The following is a 20,168-nucleotide window of genomic DNA, read 5'->3' as shown; positions in this document are numbered from 1 at the left end:
GTTCCCTGGCACCTTCGGTCACCTGACGCCATGAGGAAAAGCCAAGGCCCTGTCTGCATTGTTAAGACCAAACCACCATCACTCTCATGACTCAGATCATAGCATACGGAGTCAGGATAGCAGAATGGATAGCAGGCTGGATACAAAACAGAAAACAGAGAGTCAGGGTTAAAGACAGTTACTCGGACAGGTAAAGGTAGGAAGTGGTGTTCCACAAAGACCGGTGCTGGGACCATTCTTCACCATTTTACACAACTTCAACTCTGGAATCGGAAGTACAATTTCAAAATTTGCGATTGACACCAAATTGGGGATGGAGTGAATACTGAAGCGGACAGCGACAGAATACAGGAAGACATGAATAAATTTGAAGAATGGGCGTGTCTGTGGCCAGTGATAAGTGTGAGGGAGGACGAATAAGGAGGCAGCATTCTGCTTGGAAAGTAAGGCCAAGATTTTCTGGGGCGTCAGCGGGCACGATCGATGGCGGGTCGGGTGGGAAAGTGGGTCGGGATCTCGCTGTGAACCCACTGCCACACGCCTTTACCAAATGTCGGGTCTGTGAGCGCTGAGCAGCCCCAACAGACAGCGGCGGGGAGCCAATTTAAATGATTAGTGGCTTATTTGCAGCCACTTAATGATGGTTTTAAACTGACCCTTTGAATTTGACAGCTCGGTCACTGGTTTCACGCAGTGCCTAGACCATGTCTGTGAGGCTGAGGCGGGACGTCAGTGGCCATTGAATCAGCTGATGAGTTGACAGCTTCAAATATCGTGTCAAAATTCCCACCTTACAGAGATTCCTTCCCTCAGTCACAAGCTCTTCCTCACTACATTTCCACAACAGATTCACCAAGCTGCAAGTCTTTGCACAAGTCTCCATCCAGTCTGATCTCATTACCTCTCTCACCATTGACAGATCGCTTCTGTCATCTCTGCTTCACTTGCCATCAATTCCATCATCATAGGTGCCATTTATACCCTCTCAACTTAGTCCTCAGAAACCCACCATGATCAGCCCCAACACCAGCAGTACCAACAACACCACCAACCTTCTCCGCAATCACCTGATGCTGCACAGGACACAAGGCTTCAGCACCCAACCACATTGCTGCCCGAGATGCCAGGGATGGCCTCAGCATGGCCACATTTACTTCACTTGACATTGTACACACTGGCTGCCACATGATGTGTCAGGTTGGCACCACCCCACACCAGCTCCATAAAGCATCCCTGCAATGCCTAAGCCATTCCTTTCACACTCATCACCATTGCAGGGATACCATTATGTCACACCAATCACTGCAACTCACTGAGACAATTGCAAAGGTGCACACAAATCTGTCCAAGAACACAAAGTGTTAAAAATAAAGGTTTCAATATTTGACAGCACATTAACGGAAACTTCACATGAACATTGCATAAAACACCTAAGTGCCTACCTACCCTCATGTGGTGTTATAAGAACATTAGAATATAAGAAATAGGAGCAGGAGTAGGCCATACGGCCCCTCGAGCCTGCTCCACTATTTAATACGATCATGGCTGATCCGATCATGGACTCGAGTCCACCTCTCTGCTCACTACCCATAACCCCTTATTCCCTTATTGTTTAAGAAACTGTCTGTTTCTGTCTTAAATTTATTCAATGTCCCAGCTTCCACAGCTCTCTGAGGCAGCAAATTACACAGATTTACAACCCTCTTAGAAAATAAATTTCTCCTCATAGAAACATAGAAATTTGCAGTGCAGAAGGAGGCCATTTCGGCCCATCGTGTCCATTTCAGCCGACAAAGAGCCGCACGGCCCTTGGTCAGCAGCCCTGAAGGTTACCTATAAACCTATGAACAATGGCAGAAAGGCAAAGAGCACCCAGCCCAACCAGTTCGCCTCACACAACTGCGATATTCTACATTCCACCCCAACCAGAGCCATGTGATCTCCTGGGAGAGGCAATAACCAGATAAAAACCCAGGCCAATTTAGGGAGAAAGAAATCTGCGAAAATTCCCTCCGACCCATCCAGGCGATTGAAACTAGTCCAGAAGATCACCCTGGCCGTATTCTATTCCCTGCAGTACTTACCATTATATCTGCGCCGACCAACAAAAGGTCAACCAGTCTAATCCCAATTACCAGCTCTAGGTCAGCAGCGGGGTCGGGACCTGGTACCCACTTCGTTCACCCCGGACACGCAAACGTTGGTCCATTTGGGGCCTAAGAGTCTAAGTGGGGCAGAACAACAAAAGGTGGCAAAACAGATAGTAGAAGCTGGAGTATGAAAAGATACTTGCAAGGTATATCAAAATCAGCACAAAAATGGTTATTAGGAAAAAGTGGTTGGTCAGGAGCAAGGTATGTCCCGTGATAACTGATAATGGTGATATTGTCAATAATAATTAGGAAATGGCAGACATACTGAATAATTACTTGGTGTCAATATTTACAGTAGAGGAAGAGGATAGCATGACTGAAATCCCAAGGAAACTAACATTGAATCAGGGACAGGGACTCAATAAAATTAATGTCAGTAAAATAATACGAATGAAGAAAATGATGGCACCGAAGAGTGACAGATCCCGAAGACCTGATGGTTTCCATCCCAGGGTTTTAAAGGTAGTAGGTAAGCACATTGCAGATGCCCCAACTATAATCTTCCAAAGTTCTCTCCATTCAGGAACCGTTCCTTTCGATTGGAAAATCACATGTCACTCCGCTATTCAGCACTGGTGAGAGGGAAACCAGGGAATTATAGACCAGTTAGCCCAACATCGGTTGTGGGGAAATTTCTAGAGTCTATAATTAAGGATAGAGTGACTGAACTCTATCCTTAATTATAGAGGATTGTTGACTGAGCTCAACAATTTTCAGCTGATCAGCTGACTTATAATCCCTTATAAGAGACTATAGCTAAAGTTGAAGCTCATGGAAATGAGGGCGAATTATTGACCTGGTTAAGAAATTGGCTGAGCGGCAGGAGACAGAGAGTGGGGATACTGGGCAGGTTCTCTCATTGGCTGGATGTGACTAATGATGTCCCACAGGGATCTGTGTTGGGGCCTCAACTATTTACAGTATTTACTAATGACTTAAATGATGGGATAGAAAGCCACATACTTAAGTTTGCCCATGACACAAATATAGGCGTCATTGTAGGTAGTGTAGATGGAAGCATAAAATTACAAAGAGATATTAATGGATTAAGTGACTGGGCAAAACAGTGGCAAATTGAATTTAATGTAGGCAAATGTGAGGTCATCCACTTTGGATCTAAAAAGAATTGAACAGGATAGTACTTTCTAAATGGTGAAAAGCTAGAAACAGTGCAGGTCCAAATAGACTTGTGGGTCCAGGTACATAGATCATTAAAATGTCATGAACAGGTACAGAAAATAATCAAAAGGCTAATGCTGGCCTTTATATCTAGAGGACTAGAATGCAAGGGGGTAGAAGTTATGCTGCTGCTGTACAAAGCCCTGGTTAGACCACACCTGGAGCACTGTGAGCAGTTCTGGGCATCACACCTTCGGGAGGATATATTGGCCTTGGAGGGAGTGCAGCGTCGGGTTACCAGAATGATACCTGGACTTTAAGAGTTAAGTTACGAGGCGAGATTACATGAACATGGGTTGGAAGAAGTGACCGAGTGTAACGTAGCCAAGTTTGCTGACGATACAAAGATGGGAGGAAAAGCAAAAGCAAAAAATCTGCAAAAGGACACAGACAGGCTAAGTGAGTGGGCAAAAATTTGGCAGATGGAGTATAATGTTGGAAAGTCTGAGGTCATGCACTTTGGCAGAAAAAATCAAAGAGCAAGTTATTATTTAAATGGAGAAAGATTGCAAAGTGCCGCAGTACAGCGGGACCTGGGGGTACTTGTGCATGAAAGGCAAAAGGATAGTATGCAGGTACAGCAAGTGATCAGGAAGGCCAATGGTATCTTGGCTTTTATTGCAAAGGGGATGGAGTATAAAAGCAGGGAAGTCTTGCTACAGCTATACAGGGTATTGGTGAGGCCACACCTGGAATATTGCATGAAGTTGTGGTTTCCATATTTACGAAAGGATATATTTGCTTTGGAGGCAGTTCAGAGAAGGTTCACTATGTTGTTTCTGGGGATGAGGGGGTTGACTTATGAGGAAAGATTGAGTAGGTTGGGCCTCTACTCATTTGAATTCAGAAGAATGAGAGGTGATCTTATCGAAACGTATAAGATTATGAGGGGGCTTGACAAGGTGGATGCAGACAGGATGTTTCCACTGATGGGGGAGACTAGAACTAGAGGGCATGTTCTTAGAATAAGGGGCCGCCCATTTAAAACAGAGATGAGGAGAATTTTTTTCTCTGCGGGTTGTAAATCTGTGGAATTCACTGCCTCAGAGAGCTGTGGAAGCTGGGACATTGAATAAATTTAAGACAGAACTAGACAGTTTCTTAAACGATAAGGGAATAAAGGGTTATGGGGAGCGGGCGGGGAAGTGGAGCTGAGTCCATGATCAGATCAGCCATGATCTTATTGAATGGCGCAGCAGGCTCAAGGGGCCGTATGGCCTACTCCTGTTCCTATTTCTTATGTTCTTATGTTCTTATGTATTCCCTGAAATTTAGAAGGTACTGATAGGGTGGATAGAGAGAAATTATTTCTGCTGGTTGGGGAGTCTAGCTCTAGGGGGCACAGTCTAAAAGTTAGAGCCAGATCTTTCAGGAGAGAAGCTGGGAAACACGTCTACACACAAAGGGTGATAGAAGTTTGTAATTCACTTCCACAAATGGCAATTGATGCGAGATCAATTGTTAATTTTAAATCTGAGATTGATAGATTTTAGTTATGCAAAGGTATTAAGGGATGTGGGCCAAAGGGTATATGTAGTTAGGTCACAGAATAGCTATGATCTCATTGAATGGCAGAACAGGCTCGAGGGGCTAAATGGCCTACTTCGGATCCTTATGTTCTTTTAAAGTACTATACCATAAACCTGTCAGCAAAACTGAAGCACATGAGATTTAAAGGATAGTGGCGACATGGATTAGAAATTGTGAATCATAGAACAGTACAGCACAGAAGGAGGCCATTCAGCCCATTAAGTCTGCACCGGTTCTTTCGAAGAGCATTCCCGTTAGCCCCACTCCCCCGCTCTTTCCCCATATCCCTGCAATTTTTTCTCCATCAAGTATTTCCCCTTTGCCATCAGGCAGTGCATTCCACGTCCTAAACGTTTTTACTCATCGCACCTCTGATTCTTTTGCCAATCACCTTCAATCTGTACCCTTCAGCCATTGCAAACAGTTTCTCTTTATTTACTCGACGCCCTTCATGATTTAAACACCTCTATCAAATCTCCTCTGAGCCTTCTCTGCAGAGCCCAGCACACGACTGCAAAAGACAAGGCTGAAGCATTTACAACCATCTTCAGCCTGAAATGCCGAGTAGATGATTCATGTCGGCCTCCTCCTGGGGTCACCACCATCTCAGAAGCCAGTCTTCAGCCAATTCGATTCACTCCACGTGATATCAAGAACCGGTTGAGCGCACTGGATACAGCAAAGGCTATAGGCCCCGACAACATCGTTGTGCTGAAGACTTGTGCTCCAGAACCTGCTGTGCCTCTAGCCAAGCTGCTCCAGTACAGCTACAACACTGGCATCTATCCGACAATGTGGAAAACTGTCCAGGTATGTCCTGTCTACAAAATGCAGGGCAAATCCAATCTGGCCAATTACCGCCCCATCAGTCTACTCTCAATCATCAGCAAAGTGAATGAAGGTGTCGTCGACAGTGCTATCAAGCGGCACTTACTCACCAATAACCTGCTCACTGATGCTCAGTTTGGGTTCTGCCAGGACCACTCGGCTCCAGACCTCATTACAGCCTTGGTCCAAACATGGACAAAAGAGCTGAATTCCAGAGGTGAGGTGAGAATGACTGCCCTCGACATCAAGGCAGCATTTGACCGAGTGTGGCATCAAGGAGCCCGAGTAAAATTGAAGTCAATGGGAATCAGGTGAAAACTCTCCACTGGCTGGAGTCATACCGATCACAGAGGAAGATGTTTGTGGTGGTTGGAGGTCAATCTTCTCAGCCCCAGGACATCGCTGCAGGAGTTCCTCAGGGCAGTGTCCTAGGCCCAACCATCTTCAGCTGCTTCATCAATGACTTTCCCTCCATCATGAGGTCAGAAGTGGGGATGTTTGCTGATGACTGCACAGTATTCAGTTCCATTCACAACTCCTCAGATAATGGAGCAGTCCATGCCCACATGCAGCAAGACCTGGACAACATGGGAACATTACTACCTCAAAGTTGCTCTGCAAGTCGCACACCATCCTGACTTGGAAACATATTGCTGTTCCTTCATCCTTGCTGGGTCATGTAATGTATTTGCTTCATGGGTTCTTACATAGCAACATAGAAAATAGGTGCAGGAGTAGGCCATTCGGCCATTTGAGCCTGCACCACCATTCAGTAAGATCATTGATGATCATTCCCTCAGTACCCCTTTCCTGCTTTCTCTCCATACCCCTTGATCCACTTAGTCATAAGGGCCATATCTAACTCCCGCTTGAATATATCCAATGAACTGGCATCAACAACTCTCTGCGGCAGGGAATTCCACAGGTTAACAACTCTCTGAGTGAAGAAGTTTCTCCTCATCTCAGTCCTAAATGGCCTACCTCTTATCCTAAGACTATGTCCCCTGGTTCTGGACTTCCCCAACATCGGGAACATTCTTCCCGCATCTACCCTGTCCAGTCCCGTCAGAATCTTATACGTTTCTATGAGATCCCCTCTCATCCTTCTAAACTCCAGTGAATAAAGACCCAGTTGATCTAGACTCTCCTCATATGACAGTCCAGCCATCCCTGGAATCAGTCTGGTGAACCTTCGCTGCACTCCCTCAATAGCAAGAATGTCCTTCCTCAGATTAGGAGACCAAAACTGAACACAATATTCAAGGTGAGGCCTCAATTAGGCCCTGTACAACTGCAGTAAGACCTCCCTTCTCCGATACTTAAATCCCCTAGCTATGAAGGCCAACATACCATTTGCCTTCTTCACCACCTGCTGTACCTACATGCCAACTTTCAATGACTGATGAACCATGACACCCAGGTCTCGTTGCACCTCCCCTTTTCCTAATCTGCCACCATTCAGATAATATTCTGCCTTCGTGCTTTTGCCCCCAAAATGGAGAACCTCACATTTATCCACATTATACTGTATCTGCCATGCATTTGCCCACTCACCTAACCTGTCCAAGTCACCCTGCAGCCTCTTAGCATCCTCCTCACAGCTCACACTGCCACCCAGTTTAGTGTCATCTGCAAACTTGGAGATATTACACTCAATTCCTTCATCTAAATCGTTAATGTATATTGTAAAGAGCTGGGGTCCCAACACTGAGCCCTGCGGCACTTCACTAGTCACTGTCTGCCATTCTGAACAGGACCCGTTTATCCAGACTCTCTGCTTCCTATCTGCCAACCAGTTCTCTATCTATATCAGTACATTACCCCCAATACCATGTACTTTGATTTTGCACACCAATCTCTTGTGTGGGACCTTGTCAAAAGCCTTTTGAAATGCCAAATACACCACATCCACTTGTCCACTCTGCTAGTTACATCCTCAAAAAATTCCAGAAGATTTGTCAAGCATGATTTCACTTTCATAAATCCATGCTGACTTCGACCAATCCTGTCACTGCTTTCCAAATGCGCTGCTATTTCATCCTTAATGATTGATTCCAACATTTTCCCCACTACTGATGTCAGGCTAACCTATCTATAATTACTCGCTTTCTCTCTCCCTCCCTTTTTAAAAAGTTGTGTTACATTAGCTACCCTCCAGTCCATAGGAACTGACCCAGAGTCGATAGACTGTTGGAAAATGATCATCCACTATTTCTAGGGCCACTTCCTTAAGTACTCAGGGATGCAGACTGTCAGGCTCCGGGGATTTATCGGCCTTCAATCCCATCAATTTCCCGAACACAATTTCCTGCCTAATAAGGATATCCTTCAGTTCCTCCTTCTCACTAGATCCACTGTCCCCGAGTACATTCGGGAGGTTATTTGTGTCTTCCTTCGTGAAGACAGAACCGAAGTATTTGTTCAATTGGTCTGCCATTTCTTTGTTCTCCATTATAATTTCACCTGAATCTGACTGCAAGGGACCTACGTTTGTCTTCACTAATCTTTTTCTCTTCACATATTTATAGAAGCTTTTGCAGTCAGTTTTTATGTTCCATGCAAGCTTCCTCTCGTACTCTATTTTCCCCTTCTTAATTAAAGCCTTAGTCCTCCTCTGTTGAATTCTAAATTTTCCCCGTCCTCAGGTTTGTTGCTTTTTCGAGCCAATTTATATGCCTCTTCCTTGGTTTTAACACGATCCTTAATTTCCCTTGTTAGCCACGGTTGAGCCACCTTCCCCGTTTTATTTTTACTCCAGACAGGGATGTACAATTGCTGAAGTTCATCCTTGTGATCTTTAAATGTTAGCCTTTGCTTATCCACCGTGAATCCTTTAAGTATCCTTTGCCAGTCTATTCTAGCCAATTCATGCCTCATACCTTCGAAGTTACCTTTCCTTAAGTTCAGGACCCTAGCTTGTTTAAGAATTCATAGCAACACATTGCTATTAAGAACTGGTTGGTTTATTAATAAAGGTTTTACAATCACACTACACATTACCAGTTCATCTACTAGGCTCAAAACTGCATACCTCATCGTGGATGACCTAGACCCAACTGGCTGGGGTTTTATTGAGTCTTGTGGACATCACGTGACTGGCTAAGCCACTCACAATGCAACAGCTCTACAACTCTTTAAACTTATAACTTTGAGCCAAATTCCCCCACAAAGACTAGAGTCTGCAAACCAAGAAATAAACGTTAAAGGGAACCATAACTAATCAAATTAAAATTCTGTTCCCTGTTGTAATGATGCACTCCAGTCTCACCGGTGTCCACCAGTTGCGGAAGGCGGCGAGCGTAGACACCGCCTGCTCCAGGGACACCCGGCGCGAACATAGCCACGGAAGAGAGGCAGGCAGTCGGGCAGAATGATCCCTCGACCGGCCGTAGCCTGGACCTGTTAATGGCCACCTTGGCTCGGCCCAGGAGCAGTCCCATGAGTGGCCCTCCCACCTGCCTGCTCCCCTCCACACAGGGTACCCAAAGACCAGGAGTGCAGCCAGAAATCAAGGAGCAGCCCCTTCAAATAATGGCAGAGGGGCTGAAACCTCACACACTGCACATATACATGGAATACGGACTCCTCCAGACCGCAGAAAATGCAGCCAGCCTGAGAGTCCATGACCCGACTTAAAAACTTGTTGCTGGGACTTCCCTGTACAACACCCTCCAGACCACGACAAAGGGAGGACTCCCTTGTAGAGAGCACTCCATTGGAGACCACCGCCTCCTCCCGACAGCATGGTGCGCCATGGCGTGTCCGGATGGCAAATTGGAGGGTGTGCAAGAGCAGCCCGCAGAGCTCTACAAACCTGTGAGCTTTCTCACCGGTGCATACATTGCAGGTCAAAATCCTGGAACTCCCTCCCTAACAGCACTGTGGGAGTACCTTCACCACACGGACTGCAGCGGTTCAAGAAGGCGGCTCACCACCACCTTCTCAAGGTGCAATTAGAGATGGGCAATAAATGCTGGCCTTGCCAGCGATGCCCACATCCCGTGAATGAATTAAAAAAACAACATTGGTTAGACCCCAGCTGGAGTATTGTGTTCAATTCTGGGCACCACGCTTTAGGAAGGATGTCAAGGACCTAGAAAGGGTGCAGAGGATAGTTATTAGAATGGCACCAGAGATGAAATATTTAATTACATGAGAGACTCGAGAAACTGGGATTGTTCTCCTTAGAGCAATGAAGGTTAAGGGGAGATTTGGTAGAGGTTTTCAAAATCATGAAAGGATTTGATAGAGTAGATAGAGAGAAAGTGTTTCCAGTGGCAGAAGGGTTGGTAACCAGAGGGCACAGATTGAAGGATACGGCAAAAAGTAAAGAGGCGTTGTGATCTGGAACGCACTGCCTGAAAGGGTGGTGGAAGGAGATTCAATAATAACTTTCAGAAGGGAATTAGATGAATATTTGAAGGGGAATAATTCACAGGGCTCTGGGGAAAGAGCGGGGAGTGGGACTAATTAGACTAATTCAGGGGGCCAGCACAGACACGATGGGCCAAATGACGACCTTCTGCGCTGTATGATTCTATGAAATTCGCTGTAATTGCTCCTGTATTTTGATACTCTGTGCCTGTGCTAATACTACTTTACACAACTCCATCAAACGTTAACAGCTGCATTGTTGCATCACCATAGTTACAAAGCGAAGGGTCTCAGGCCTGAAACGCTAACTCTGTTTCTCTTACCACGAATGCTGCCTGACCTGTTGAGTGTTTCCAACATTTTCAGTTTTTGTCTCACATTACTGCAGCTGGTCTGACGAAATAACAGCCCTTTATTTGCCCACACGCTCCAATATTTAACGCTCCCTCCCTTCAGTGTTTTCTCACTCGCTCTTTGTCTCGGGCACTCCATTCGGATGTTTAGAACAGATTGCCACCACCACAGGCTGTTGACCATGCCAGCCTTCTGTCCCACCCTGTGGGGGTTACTGTCCCTTGGGCAAACACAGCCTTTGGTTCAGCTGATTCCCTATTACATCACAAAATGTGGCTCTTCATATTTCTTAATAAGCATTGCAATAAAACTAAATTGACCAAGCAAAATGGGGAATTGCAAATCCTATTGTGAGTGTGGAAACAATTTGAGGTGTTTATGAGTGTTTAAATCTCAAGTGTGAGGGCAATATTTGGATGTCAGTTGGTCCAATAATTTAACAATGAAAAGTCGACCGAGCATTAATATTTAGTTAATTAACACCAATCGTAAAGCTGAACTGTCCCTTTACTTTTTTAAATATTATATAATTCTAATGTTTCCCCATATTGATTAACTTAAAAACATCAGCTTCCAATTCCCTTTTGTTGAGGTAACGCTTTGCACAGGTTATAATTATTTTAACACAGCCATTAAATGGGATTTGATGTCATCAATGACGTTTACATCAGTGGTTAGGTTCAGGTGGGGAATCACGTGACACTCACCTGCACATACATCCTACATACCTTGCATCTACACACCATTCATTCATTTGGAAGAAGGTATGTTTAGGCTGCAATGTTTAGGCTATATATGTTTGAGCTGTATATGTTTAGGCTATATATGTTTAGGCTGTAAATGTTTAAGCTGTATATGTTTAGGCTATATATATTTAGGCTATATATGTTTAAGCTATATATGTTTTGGCTGTATTGCATCTAAACAGAGGCAAGATCACAATTTGTTGGGTAATTGCTGAGTATTGAGTCTGTAATTTGGAGTGAGGGGCTGTTCATTTTCTGTTACTCCTCAACCTCCAGGGGAGGATGGGGGCAGGAGCAAATGAGACGTCTGCAATCTGTGTGTGTGTGACTGTTTCTCTGAAGCAGTCTTTAACCTGGATAGAGCAATCTAAGTGCTTCAAAAGGTTGTGATCTGGAACACATTGCCTGAAAGGATGGTGGAAGGAGATTCAATAATAACTTTCAGAAGGGAATTAGATGAATATTTGAAGGGGAATAATTCACAGGGCTCTGGGGAAAGAGTAGAGAGTGGGACTAATTAGACTAATTCAAAGGGCTAGCACAGACACGATGGGCCAAATAACCTTCTTCTGTTCAACAAGAAACACATTGTTAGATTTGAGTCATTATAGATACTGGAGAATGAATGTTCAATACAGTGTTATTTAGGAAATATAGAAACTAATTAAATAAGACATTGGGGATTTGATTAAACAGTGCTCCTCCGTAATGCATCTGCTTTCTTCTGGTTTGCGAACTCACTGCTGACCATTTGAGGTTTTGTTTTGTGAAGAAAATCTAGAAAGGTCTTGACAACGAGTTGAGTAGAGAGGGAACTCAGCCCATTCTTGCTCATGACTGCTGGTGTTCATCAAGTGAAGCAGAGAAATGAATGTGAAGTAACAACTGAAAGTCACAGCACATTACAAGTGTATTGACACTCCAGGCTCAGAGTCGGTGTGAAGATGACCTCACTCAATGCTAACTTTCAATTGTGGAAATCTGGAGAGCGGGCTCGAAGCTGACTGTGAGTTGAAGCAGAGTTACCCTGCCTCCTTCAGGAGTGTGCACCTCCAGCCCCCACTCCGGGTTTGCTGCATTCACGCTACAGGCCCAATATGGACAGCTGCAGTTAGCTCTGCGACTGACGTGTGGGTTGTTCAGTGTTTCAATGGGCATTCCGGAATTCTTTTCCTTGAAAAACTTGTCTTTATTACCCTTGGCTGCTGCTGCCATTTAAATTATAAAGTGGTGGGACAGGAGATTCCCAATGCACTGTGCAAATGAAAGAAGGAAGAGAAGGTAACGAGAGACCAATAGACACACAAACATAAGAACATAAGAAATAGGAGCAGAGTAGGCCACCTGGCCCCTCGAGCCTGCTCCGCCATTTAATAAGATCATGGCTGATCTGATCATGGGCTCAGCTCCACTTCTCTGCCCGCTTCCCAGAACCCCTTATCCCCCAAAAATCTGTCTATTTTCGCATTAAATATATTCAATGACCCAGCCTCCACAGCTCTCTGGGGCAGAGAATTCTAAAGAAGAAATTTCTCTTCATCTCAGTTTTGAATGGGCGACTCCTTACTCTGAAACTATCTTCTTCTGAGGTGGTCCCTTGTATCGAGGATGACTTGCTTCCACGCCAAAAAGGGATGAGTTCACAGGTGTTTCAATGAAGGACCTAATATTCCAGGTCTCGAACTATATATTGAAGGGTGGAAGATGCCTGTGTGTGGATTTTTTTAACGTGTGGTGGCCATTGTACACCAGCCACCACATGGGCTTGACAGAGCTAGGTTTTGGTCCAGTGGCAAGGATTAACCAAGATGACTGGAGGACTAGCTCTGCTGCACGGACCTAGTGCGCACACATATCGTGGGCCGACCCATGCTGCCCCTGGGCCCTCCCCTCTTCTGGGCCCCGAACTCACGCCTCTCCTGGGCCCCGATCACATCGCTCTGCAATCTCTCACCACTCCTTCGCCCCGACCTCTTCGCTCCTGCTGTACCTGCCCACAGTCCAATCACCGACCTGGGTTATGGTGATGTCCAATCCAGTCACCCCCTTCACAGCCGTCGCCCTCCTGGACCTTGCAGCGGTATGCTCCATATATGGCCCCCGACCTGCCGCTGATGATCTCTCGCTGGTCGGGGCCATGAAACTATGCCCCCTAATTCAGTAGCAACACCTGAGGTGTTTTGGCCACACCAGTTATTATCCTTTCCATGCATTAATAAATCCTCTCCCCCTCGCACCTCCAAAAACACACACCCTTACCTGGACATTGGGGCTATGTCAGGGCCGATTATCCTCTTCCATCCCACAACCCCAGAATCAGGCACCCGCCGGGTGCAACAGCCTCTGAGGACATTCCTGAATTTCCTGACCGGCACCCCCGCCACGCTCAGGACAGGCCTTGAACTGGGAACCAGGGAGGGCAATGTCTCTAGGCCTTCCAACTGCTGGAGGCTTCAAGCCCCAAAGATCGTCCCGGAGAAGGAAGACTATAAACATGCCTGTGACCAGATGAGATCGTTGGGTTCATCGCTGGATACCCGCCGAGCCTTGTACCTGAACAGTCTTAGAGCAAGCCCGAATTACAGCTTTGTGGTACGCCCTTACATTGGGTAGCCCACCCCACTCCTCCCCTCCCTTCCCTCACCCCACCCAATCGCATCCCATACCCTCCGCATTACACCTCCTCCCCACCACATCCCACCCCATCCCCTCTCTACCCCTCCACACCCAACCCCACCCCTCCCCACCCCTTCCTTCCTCACCCCCTCCCCTCCCCACCCCACACCCTCACCCTCCCGTCCCTTCCCCCACCCCACCCCATTCCCTCCCCACCACTCCCCACCCCTCCTCACCCCTCCCTTCCCCTCCCCTCCTCACCCCACCACTCCCCACCCCACCCCCTCACTCTCCCCTCCCCTCCCTACCCGTCGCTTCCCCCACCCCACCCCACCCCATCCCCTCCCCACCCCTCCTCACCCCTCCCGTCCCCTCCCCTCCCCACCCCCACCCCTCCCCACCCCACCCCCTCACCCTCCCCTCCCCACCCATCCCTTCCCCCACCCCACCATACCAACCCCCCCACCAAACCCCATCCCACCCCACAACAACCCTCCCCAACCCACCCAACCCAAACCAAACCCAGCAAACCCCACCTGGGATCCCACTCCTCTGCCCAGTATTCTATCTCATTACACGCATTCCCTATTTCTTAATACACAACCAGATTACCATATTCCAATTCAGCTCAGCACCCTCCCACTACTGTACCTGCTAATTCTCCAATTTTCCATAGGTCACATAGAAACATAGAAATTTACAACGCACCAGGAGGCCATTCCGGCCCATCGAGTCCTCACCGGCTGACAAAGAGCCACATGGCCCTTCATCAGCAGCCCTAAAGGTTACATATAAACCTATGAACAATGAACAATGGCGAACAGGTAACGAGCACCCAGCCCATCCAGTCCGCCCCACACAACTTTGACACCCCTTAAACTGAAACATTCTATACTCCACCTCAACTGGAGTCATGTGATCTCCTGGGAGAGGCAAAAAATCTGGGAAAATTACTCTCCGACCCATCCAAGCGGTTGAAACTAGTCCAGGGGATCACCCTGGCCGTATTCTATTCCCTGCAGTACTTATCATTATATCTGCTCCGTCCAACAGAAGGTTATCCAGTCTAATACCAATTACCAGCTCTCGGTCCGTAACCCTGCAGGTTACTGCACTTTAAATGCCCATCCAACCATCTCTTAAAAGTGGTGAAGGTTTCTGCATCCACCACTCTTCCAGGCAATGAGTTCCAGATCCCCATAACCCTCTGTGTAAAGAAGCCCCCCCCTCAAATCCCCTCTAAACCTTCCACCAACCACCTTAAAACTATGCCCCCTTGTAATAGACCCCTCCACCAATGGAAATAGCCCCTTAATCTCCACTATGTCCAGGCCCCTCAATATCTCCTCTCAACCTCCTCTGTTCCAATGAGAACAAACCCAGCCTATCCAACCTGTCCTCATAACAAAGATTCTCCATTCCAGGCAGAATCCTAGTAAATCTCCTCTGCACCCTCTCTAGTGCCATCACGTCCTTCCTATAACACGGCGACCAGAACTGCACACAGTACTTCAGCTGTGGCCTAACCAAAGTATTGTACAATTTAAGCATAACCTCCCTGCTCTTATAGAAACATAGAAACATGGAAATTAGGTGCAGGAGTAGGCCATTCAGCCCTTCGAGCCTGCACCACCATTCAATATGATCATGGCTGATCATGCAACTTCAGTACCCCATTCCTGCTTTCTCTCCATACCCCTTGATTCCTTTAACCATAAGGGCCACATCAAACTCCCTTTTGAATATATCTAACGAACTGGCCTCAACAACTTTCTGTGGTAAAGAATTCTACAGATTCACAATTCTCTGAGTGAAGAAGTTTCTCCTCATCTCGGTCCTAAATGGCTTACCCCTTATCCTTAGACTGTGACCCCTGGTTCTGGACTTCCCCAACATCGGGAACATTCTTCCTGCATCTAACCTATCCAATCCAGTCAGAATTTTATATATTTCTATGAGTTCTCCTCTCATTCTTCTAAATTCCAGTGAATATAAGCCTAATCGATCCAGTCTTTCTTCATATGTCAGTCCTGCCATCCCGGGAACGAACCTTCGCTGCACTCTCTCAATAGCAAGAATGTCCTTCCTCAGATTAGGAGACCAAAACTCTACACAATATTCAAGGTGTGGCCTCACCAAGGCCCCGTACAACTGCAGTAAGACCTCCCTGCTCCTATACTCAAATCCCCTAGCTATGAAGGCCAACTTGCCGCTTGCCTTCTTCACCACCTGCTGTATCTGCATGCCAACTTTCAATGACTGATGTATCATGACACCCAGGTCTCTTTGCACCTCCCCTTTTCCTAATCTGTCACCATTTAGATAATATTCTACCTTCCTGTTTTTGCCACCAAAGTGGATAACCTCACATTTATCTACATTATACTGCATCTGCCATGCATTTGCCCACTCACCTAACCTGTCCAAGTCACCCTGCATCCTCTTAGCATCCTCCTCACAGCTCACACTGCCACCCAGCTTAGTGTCATCTGCAAACTTGGAGATATTACATTCAATTTCTTTGTCTAAATCATTAATGTATATTGTAAATGGCTGGGGTCCCAGCACTGAACCTTGCGGTACCCCACTAGTCACTGCCTGCCATTCTGAAAAGGGCCTGTTTATTCCTACTCTTTGCTTCCTGTCTGCCAACCAGTTCTCTATCCACGTCAATACATTACCCCCAATACCATGTGCTTTAATTTTGCACACTAATCTCTTGTGTGGGACCTTGTCAAAAGTCTTTTGAAAGTCCAAATACACCACATCCACTGGTTCTCCCTTGTCCACTGTACTAGTTGCATCCTCAAAAAATTCTAGAATCTTTAATAATTGATTCCATTTTCCCCACTACCGATATCAGGCAAACCGGTCTATAATTCCCTGTTTTCTCTTGCCCTCCTTTTTTAAAAAGTGGTGTTACATTAGCTACCCTCCAATCCATAGGAACTGATTCAGTCTATAGAATGTTGGAAAATGACCACCAATGCATCTAATATTTCTAGGGCCACTTCCTTAAGTACTCTGGGATGCAGACTATCAGGCCCTGGGGATTTATCGGCCTTCAATCCCATCAATTTCCCTAACACAATTTCCTGACTAATAAGGATTTCCTTCAATTCCTCCTTCTCGCTAGACCCTCGGTCCCCTAGTATTTCCGGAAGGTTATTTGTGTCTTCCTTAGTAAGACAGAAGCAAAGTATTTGTTCAATTGGTCTGCCATTTCTTTGTTCCCCATTATAAATTCACCTGATTCTGACTGCAAGGAACCTATATTTGTCTTCATTAATCTTTTTCTCTTCACATATCGATAGCTTTTGCAGTCAATTTTTATGCTCCCTGCAAGCTTACTCTCGTACTCTATTTTCCCCCTCCTAATGAAACCCTTTGTCCTCCTCTGCTGAATTCTAAATTTCTCCCAGTCCTCAGGTTTGCTGCATTTTCTGGCCAATTTATATGCCTCTTCCTTGGATTTAACACTATCCCTAATTTCCCTTGTTAGCCACAGTTGAGCCACCTTCCCCGTTTTGTTTTTATGCCAGACAGGGATGTACAATTGTTGAAGTTCATCCATGTGATCTTTAAATGTCTGTCTGTCATTGCTTATCCACCGTCAACCTTTAACTATCATTCCACAGTCTATCTTAGCCAATTCACATCTCATACCATCGAAGTTACCTTTCTTTAAGTTCAGGACCCTAGTCTCTGAATTAACTGTGTCACTCTCCATCTTCATGAAGAATTCTACCATATTATGATCACTCTTTTCCTATCCCTCGGCCAATAAATGCAATCATTCCATATGTCTTCTTTACCACCTTATCCACCTGGCCTGCTACTTTCAGGGATCTGTGGACAAGCACTCGAAGGTCCCTTTATTCATCTATACTATTAAGTGGCCTACCGCTTAATGTGTATAACCTTTCCTTATTAGCCCTCCCATAGTCACCTTATCAAAAGCTTCAACAAAATCAAAGTAAACCATATATACATTTTTGTCCTACCTGCATTTTCCATTATATTAATCAAAAATTTCTACTAAGTTGACCGGCCTTGACTTCCCTTTTGTAAGTCCACATTGGCTCTTACTAATGAGTTTATACCTCCCTAAACATTCTACCTAAAGTGTGTTGCGACTATTGCTATTTCAAGTAGAAGGCGTTGAGGAGAATTTTTTTTAAAGAGAGGGTGGTGGGGGTCTGGAACTCATTGCCTAAAAGGGTGGTAGAGGCAGAAACCCTCACCGCATTTAAAAAGTGCTTGGATGTGTATTTGAAGTGCCGTAACCTGCAGGGCTACGGACCTAGAGCTGGAAAGTGGAATTAGGCTGGGTAGCTCTTGGTTGGCCGGCGCGGACACGATGGGCCGAATGGCCTCCTTCCATGCTGTAAATTTCTATGGTTCTATGATTTTCTTTTCCTTTGCTTACTCTTCAATCAATGTTCTTCAGTTGGTCCCCATCTCAAGTCCTGCCAGAATGTTCTCGTTCTCAGTCAACATTTGGCCAAGTAGAGCGTCATTGTCAGGTTCTTCAATAACCTGTAGCAGCTCCTTATCTCAGCCAGAAATGACTGGCCTGCTTTACTTCTATCACTAACCTTTCTTTTCAGACTCCATCTCCAACACTTGCTCCTGGCCCAAGTCTCAACCTGCACCTGGAGTGACTGCGACAATGAGGTGCAAATAGCCACTCCCCTTTGTGTCAGCCATATCAGAAGATTTTGGCTGTCATCTCCGGTCATCTCTGGTCCCTGCAGCACATCTTTGAACAGTACAAACAGAATGCTGAGTTGCATTGCCAAATAGAAGCATGAAAGATTGTCATGCTAAAGCTGTGCAGTCCCCTGGTCAGGCCTGAGTTCAGTGCCAGTCACCAACGAAGGAAGGAAACAGCCAAAGTCTAGAACAAGTACAGAGAAGTGTTAGAAGACAGGGCTCTGAGGAAAGAATAGAAAGAATGAGACTCCCAGATTGAGAAACTGTGTGAGGGGCAGGCGAGGGTGTGAACTGGAGTAGAAAATGTTAATCTGGAGCACCATTTCAAATGATTGCAGATCAAGGGGACATAGGTACAAGGTGGGAAGTTAAGGATCAATATCAGGAAGGATATTTTCACAAAGAGTAATCAATACTTGTTATGGTCTTCTAGGGTAGGATAATAGGGGAAGGACCCTAGAAACATTCGAGAGGCAGTTAGGTACAATGCGCTAGATGTTGATGGAGATGAGCAGGATGAGATGGCCTTCCTCACCTGTATATTGTGACCTTTACAATGAGAGGGATGGAGGTAATTCAAATAGAATTTCACAACAGGTAACAGAAAAGTTGAAAGCCTTTGGAGGAGCTTGAAGAGTATCTGTTTTCCATTCTACAATCTATTAGTATCCGTGTTTTATAAGTCCTGGGGATTCTTTATGCAAGAAATATATCTTCCAACAAATATTATTATCCCTTACAGAGATGAATACTTCACACAATGCCACACCTCCAGCTGCCCCTACGCAACCCAACTGGAGAAGTGATAGCCACCAATCACAGCACTACTTTGCCAACTCTATAGGCGGCAGCGTTCAATCTGCTGGCCAAGTTGAAGGGACAACGCCTACTACCCATCCGGCACCCCACAGATCAGAGGCTGCCGTCGTTGCTGGGAACAGTAACTCGGAGCGTCTGCTGCAGCCTCCAGCCTCAGAGGATTACCATGACAGCGACGGAGCGAGCAATCGAGCTCGCGCTGTGGAAAATCAATATTCTTTCTACTAACACAAGGAAACACAATGAAACAAAGCTGCGAGAGGGTTGATATTTAAGTGTAGATACTTGGCAAGGTGCATCTGCTCAGCAAAAAGGGAGCAAAGGGGAAACAGTATCCCTGTCATTTGACTACTAGCGATGAAAGTGAAAAGTACTATACACAGTGTTTAATGTGAATTATAGTGTCTGCCTGTCACCGCTGCTTCAGGGCCAAGTGGCAAACACACACTTTCCTGATTAAATGTGTTCTTTCTATATATTTGTGTCTGCACTTTTCACTATTACTGTAAAGAACGAGTTTCCATGTACAGACAATGAGTACGGCTGAAATATTTGACTCAATACTTGTCAGTAATGTTGATGTGTTTAGTGAGCCTGTTGGTGATATGACCACATTCCTTCGTCCTGTTAACTTTAGTGGTGCTACTGACTGCTTTTAAGGTGAGCAGTAATTTATAGGCCTGTATGTGATCTAAGTTGTTGGACTGGGTCAGATGAGAGGAGTATTTAAATGTCAGTCTAAATCCATATACCACAGTGTCTCACAAGCTGCGGTATTTGGAGCCAGAGGATACGGAGGCCCACACAGCCCCTCGTTCAGCACCGCATTCGGTACATACACCTGGTTTGATCT

General features: G+C 45.8%; 1 protein-coding gene across 1 annotated transcript in view; it reads left to right on the top strand.

Moving 5' to 3' along the window:
- The window catches only part of LOC139227066 (SH2B adapter protein 2), a 123,953-nt gene extending 104,261 nt beyond the window's left edge, over positions 1-19,692 (top strand). Inside the window, exon 8 of the mRNA XM_070858140.1 lies at positions 19,239-19,692. Within this exon, the coding sequence (XP_070714241.1) occupies positions 19,239-19,543 (305 nt within the window). The 3' untranslated portion in view covers positions 19,544-19,692. The remainder of the gene's footprint in view (positions 1-19,238) is intronic.
- The last annotated feature ends 476 nt before the right edge of the window (positions 19,693-20,168 follow it).

This window comes from Pristiophorus japonicus, chromosome 16 (genome assembly GCF_044704955.1).
Source record: "Pristiophorus japonicus isolate sPriJap1 chromosome 16, sPriJap1.hap1, whole genome shotgun sequence".
NCBI lineage: Eukaryota > Metazoa > Chordata > Chondrichthyes > Pristiophoridae > Pristiophorus > Pristiophorus japonicus.
Note: the sequence above shows the minus strand (reverse complement) of the source record. Positions and strands in the feature narration are given on the sequence as shown.